Source organism: Danio rerio, chromosome 18, assembly GCF_052040795.2.
Source record: "Danio rerio strain M-AB ecotype USA chromosome 18, GRCz13ab, whole genome shotgun sequence".
NCBI lineage: Eukaryota > Metazoa > Chordata > Actinopteri > Cypriniformes > Danionidae > Danio > Danio rerio.
The window spans coordinates 581,501-587,500 of record NC_141038.1 but is presented as its reverse complement, the minus strand read 5'-3'; the positions used below and the strand labels follow the sequence as shown (position 1 = coordinate 587,500).

The 6,000-nt window shown below is 42.3% G+C and overlaps 1 protein-coding gene across 8 annotated transcripts in view; it reads right to left on the bottom strand.

The window, feature by feature from the left end:
• Nucleotides 1–6,000, bottom strand: part of fbn1 (fibrillin 1) — a 92,069-nt gene that overhangs the window by 37,834 nt on the left and 48,235 nt on the right. For all 8 annotated transcript variants that reach the window (XR_015514108.1, XR_015514109.1, XR_015514110.1 and 5 more), the window contains exons 21-30: nucleotides 5,865–5,984; nucleotides 4,747–4,884; nucleotides 4,512–4,562; nucleotides 3,927–4,052; nucleotides 3,461–3,685; nucleotides 1,856–1,981; nucleotides 1,583–1,711; nucleotides 1,368–1,493; nucleotides 618–743; nucleotides 267–389 (exon numbers count right to left, since the gene is read on the bottom strand). Coding sequence is in view for 2 of the 8 variants with exons in the window: in XM_087291411.1 (XP_087147537.1) it covers nucleotides 267–389; nucleotides 618–743; nucleotides 1,368–1,493; nucleotides 1,583–1,711; nucleotides 1,856–1,981; nucleotides 3,461–3,685; nucleotides 3,927–4,052; nucleotides 4,512–4,562; nucleotides 4,747–4,884; nucleotides 5,865–5,984 (1,290 nt within the window). In the remaining 6 variants the exon portion in view is untranslated. The remainder of the gene's footprint in view (nucleotides 1–266; nucleotides 390–617; nucleotides 744–1,367; nucleotides 1,494–1,582; nucleotides 1,712–1,855; nucleotides 1,982–3,460; nucleotides 3,686–3,926; nucleotides 4,053–4,511; nucleotides 4,563–4,746; nucleotides 4,885–5,864; nucleotides 5,985–6,000) is intronic.

Sequence of the window (6,000 nt, the reverse complement as noted above, 5' to 3'; positions counted from 1 at the left end):
TAAAGCATTACGTATGTCTGTATGGGTGTGTGTATTTATTTTAGTGATTGTGTGTAATTGTGTTTGTGAGTATGTTTGTGTTTGTGCATGTGGTGTGTGTATGTGGGTATATATGCATGTGGTGTGTGTTTGATGTGTTCATATGGTGTGTGTGTACGCATATGTGTGTGTCTACATGTATGTCTGTTTGTGTGTCTATGTGTAAATGTATATGTGTGTGTGTGTGTGTGGTGGGAGGTGGGTATGTGTACATGTGTGTGCGTCACCTGTGCAGCTCCTGAGGTCCGGCATGAGGGCGTACCCGCGCCTGCAGCTGCACTCATAGCTGCCCTCAGAGTTTGTGCAGAAGGTCTCGCAGCCGCCGTTCTCTATGGTGCATTCATCAATATCTGAAACACACACACACACACACACACACACACACACGTGCATCGCCTGAGTCACACACACACGCCCTACTGACATGTTTACATGCACCGCAGTGTATTTCATCTCATCATTCAGCTCGCTGCAGTCTAGTGAATGTGATGTTGCTATGCATGTATTCCAATGTGAGTGACATCACAGGACATCCCATAATTCCGCTGGTCTTCTGTGAGTGTGTGAGGGGCTCTTACCCACACAGGACAGGCGGTCTTCAGTGGATTTGTAGCCGGTGTTGCAGGAGCACTGATAGCGGCCGATCATGTTCACACACTGACCGTTCCTGCATAGCTTATCACTCAGCTCACACTCATTAATGTCTGCAGAACACACACACACACACACACACACACACACACACACACACACACGGTCAACACAAATGCTGAGATAAAGAACACACACATGCAAGCTCAAACACATCTAAAACACACATATAAACACAAGCATGTACACATACACGCACAAACAAATATGCATGCACACGCTTTCACATGCATAACACACACATGCGGCCGTATACACACATGTACACACGTACAAGAAAACTTATGCATGCAAACGTATGAACATATGCACACACACATGGACACCTGCATAAACACACAAAAAACACAAAAACACAAACACACACACATGCGCATAAACAAACAAACACACATTCATGCACACATGGACAAACATGCATGCATACATACATGCACAAGCACACACAGAAAGGGACATGCATAATCACACAAACACATGCATGCACATATGCATGAACACACATACATGCATGCACAAGCACACACACACACACGCACACAGGGAAACATGCAAACCACACAAACACATGCATGCACACATAGATAAACACGCATACATACATGCACAAGCACACACATATACACATGCATACAGACACATAAGCACATGTAAACACACACACACGTTGCACTGACCTAAGCATGCGGAGCCGTCAGGTGCGATCTCGTGGCCGTCAGGACACTGGCAGCGGAAGCTTCCCTCAGTGTTGATGCACTCTCCTCCTCTGCAGAGCAGCGGGTTACGCTCACACTCATCAATGTCTGAAACACACACACACACACACACACACACACTCAGACTCTCCGGACATCACCTGTGTGAACAGCGCTGTCCTCTTCGTCAGACTCACCCATGCAGTTCTTCATCATCATGAAGCCGCTCTCGTATCCAGTGAAACACTCGCAGCGGAAATCTCCAGCGGTGTTCACACACGTGCCGTGACCACACAGATCCGGAGAGATGCGGCACTCGTCGATATCTGCACACACACACACACACACACACAGGTGACACAGGTGTTTGTTTTATTCATTATGATAAAATAAAGGTTGTGTGTCTAATAAATGAAATGTAATAGAGTACTGCCCCCTAAACTGAAGAAACATGATGCTGCTGGACTCACCTGTGCAGTTGCGTTCATCAAAGTCCAGAGCGAAGCCGCCGTCGCACCTGCATCGGAAACTCCCAATGGTGTTCCTGCAGCGGCCGTTTGTGCACAGACTGTGGATCATTTTACACTCGTTTATATCTGAGGACAAACACACAACACTCAGGTGTCTTAAACATGAAAGAACAAATAAACAAAAGAATGAATGAATGGATGGATGGATGGATGGATGGATGAGTGAGTGAGTGAGTGAGTGAGTAAATGAATGAATGGATGAATGAATGAATGAATGAACGAACAAACGGATGGATGGATGGATGGATAAGTGAGTGAGTGAGTGAGTGAGTAAATGAATGAATGAATGAATGAATGAATGAACGAATGAATGCAAAATGAATGCAAAAAATGAAAAAAAATTAACAAAGGAATAAATGAATGAATGGATAAATTTACACCAAATTAATGAATAAATGCACAAATGAGAAAATGAATGAAAAAATAAATGAATGGATGAATAAATGAATCAATGTACAGGTGAATGAATAATTAAATGAATAAATGAATGAATGGATGGAAAATGAATGTACAAATGAAAACACAAACAAAGAAATGAATGAATGAATGAATGAATGAATGAATGAATGAAAGCACAAATGAGAAAATGAATGAACAAATAAATGAATGAATGCACAGGTGAATGGGTGATTAAATTAATAAATTAATGAATGAATGCACAAATGAGAAATTATTGAACAAATAAATGAATGAATGCACAGGTGAATGAATGATTAAATTAATAAATGAATGAGTGAATGCAAAATAAATGTACAGACGAACACACAAAGATATAAATAATTGAATGAATGAATGAATGATTGAATAAATGAATGAATGCACAAATGAGAAAATGAATGAACAAATGAATGAATGAATGAATGAATGATGCACAGGTGAATGAAGGGTTAAATAAATAAATAAATAAATAAATGAATGAATGCAAAATAAATGTACAACTGAACATAAAAAGATATGAATTAATTACATAAATAAATAAATTAATTAATTACTTAATTGATCAAGTGATTAATCAATTCACATGTTAATAAATTAATAAATTAATAAATGAATGAATGAATGATAAATGCAAAATAAATGTACAAAGGAACACACAAAGATATGAATGAATGAATGCACAAATGAGAAAATTAATGAACGAATGCATGAGTAAATGAATAAATCCACAGGTGAATGAATGAACGAATGAATGAATGAATGATAAATGCAAAAAAAATGTACAAAGGAACACACAAAGATATGAATGAATGAATGAATGCACAAATTAGAAAATTAATGAACGAATGCATGAGTAAATGAATGAATCCACAGGTGAATGAATGAACGAACGAATGAACGAATGAATGAATGAATGAATGAATGAATGAATTATTTAATGCACAGGTGAATGAATAAACGCACAAATGAGAAAATATATGAACAAATGCATGAGTAAATGAATGAATGCACAGGTGAATAAATGAATAAATTAATGAACAGATTAATGCACAAATAAACAAATGAATGCACAAATGGGTGAATGAGTGAATGAATGAGTGCGCTGACCTTTAAGGAAGGGTTTCCCGTTGATGAAGTCCCCGCGGTGGGAGAATCCCGGTCGAGGGCAGAGCTGAGTGTACTCCGGCGTTCCCTTCTCCGGACACTCGTCACACTCCGGCCCCCAGGCCACGCCCACAGAGCAGCAGCAGGCGTCAACACGGTGACGGCCGGGAATCGCAGATCCACAGCGCTCATCAATGTGTGTGAGGTAACAGAGCTCAGTGCGCAGGTCTACACACACACACACACACACACACACACACACACACACACACACACACACACACACACAAACACACACAAACACACATATACATGCGAAAACACATACATATACACACACACACACCCACACAATGATACAGAAACATGCATAACAAACACACACATTCACAAACACATGAACATACATGAATACATGAATATATTAAGATCAGGGATTTCAGAAGTGTGTGTTGTGTATCTCACGCACCAACACAGGTCCTTCCGGAAGAGTCTACTGTCATTCCAGTGGGACACTGACACACAAACGAGCCGTCGGTGTTCACACACTTCCCATTAATGCAGACGCCTGGAAACACCTCACACTCATTCACATCTGTGCACACACACACACACACACACACACACACACACACACACACACACACATGGACATAAACACACAGACATACACACAAACACATGAACATACACAAACACACACATGTAGACATACACACACACACACACACACACAGACATAAACACACAAACAAATAGACATACACAAACACACACATGCAGACATACACACACACACACACACACACACACACACACACACACACACACACAGACGGACATACAAGCACACAGACATACACACACACGAACACAGACATGCACACAAACACACACACGTACACACACATACACACGAATGCACATGCACACAGACATACACACATACATACACACAGACACACACAGACACACACACACACAGACAGACAGCAGGTGAGTGAGACTGCAGTGCTGAACTGATGTTCACTGTGTTTACTGATGTGAGTCTCACCTTCACAGATGGTTCCCTTCACACGAGCGTAACCTCTGGAGCAGAATGCATCTGAAACACACACACACACACACACACAGAGACACACACACACGGGTCACTCCACAAACACGCTCAGCTTCACTACTTCAGTGTAATTAGGATCTGAGCTAGTCTTCATCATTGTAGTGCACTAGACTGAGGGTCAGTGTTCTAGTGAGGGTCAGATGTGCTGCAGTGAGTGCAGGTCAGTCACCTGCTTCACATTTGGCGCAGGGGGAACCCCAGGCGGCCCCCAGTGTAGAGCAGCAGTGAGACTTCAGCGTCGCTCCATTAATGTTGATCTCACACTGACCGTTCACCACCTTCAGCCAACACGTGCCCTTAGTGGTCTCTGAAACACACACACACACACACACATGAACACATGCACATACATGTATGCACACAGATACATGCACACACAAAAACACACACACACATTTATATGCACACGGACACAGACACATAGATACATGCGCACACACACATACACACACATGCGTGCACACACAGATGCGCATGCACACACACATTACCATACACATATATGCACAGGTACACAAACCGACACAAACAAACACACACATCTATGGACACACATGCACACACACGCATGCACACAGGAATGGACATGCACATACACATCCACATGCACGCACACACACATTACCATGCAGACATATGCACACACGCAAACATAAACACACACACATGTATGAACACAATCATGAACATACACATTCGCACACACAGACAATCACAGGCACACACACACACACACACACACACACACACAAACATGCATGAATGCGTACACACACACATATGTGCACACACACATTACCATGCACACATGCACACAAACACACACACAAACACACAAACATGCATGAATGCGTACACACACACATATGCGCACACATTACCATGCACACATGCACGCACACAAACATGCATGAATGCACTCACAGACACAGACACACACACATACACATTACCATGCACACACAAAAACAAAAAAACACACATGTATGTACACGATCATGCACATACACGTTCGAACACTTAGACAAACACATGCACACACACACACACACATTACCGTGCACACAAACACAAACACAAACACACACACACACACACACACAAACATAAACACACACATGTATGAACACAATCTTGCACATACACATTTACACACACACACAGACAAACACATTCACACACACACATTACTATGCAAACACACACACACACACACTCACGAGGCTGCAGCACACAGATGATGTATTGTGGTCAGACAGGAAGTGATGCGCTCACTCACTCACTCACCAACACACAGAGTTCCTGAAGAGTCCAGTGTGCTTCCTGTAGAGCAGAGACACACGAACGAGCCCGCGCTGTTCTTACACTCGCCGTTCACACACGGGCTGGTCAAACACTCGTCGATGTCTGAACACACACACAC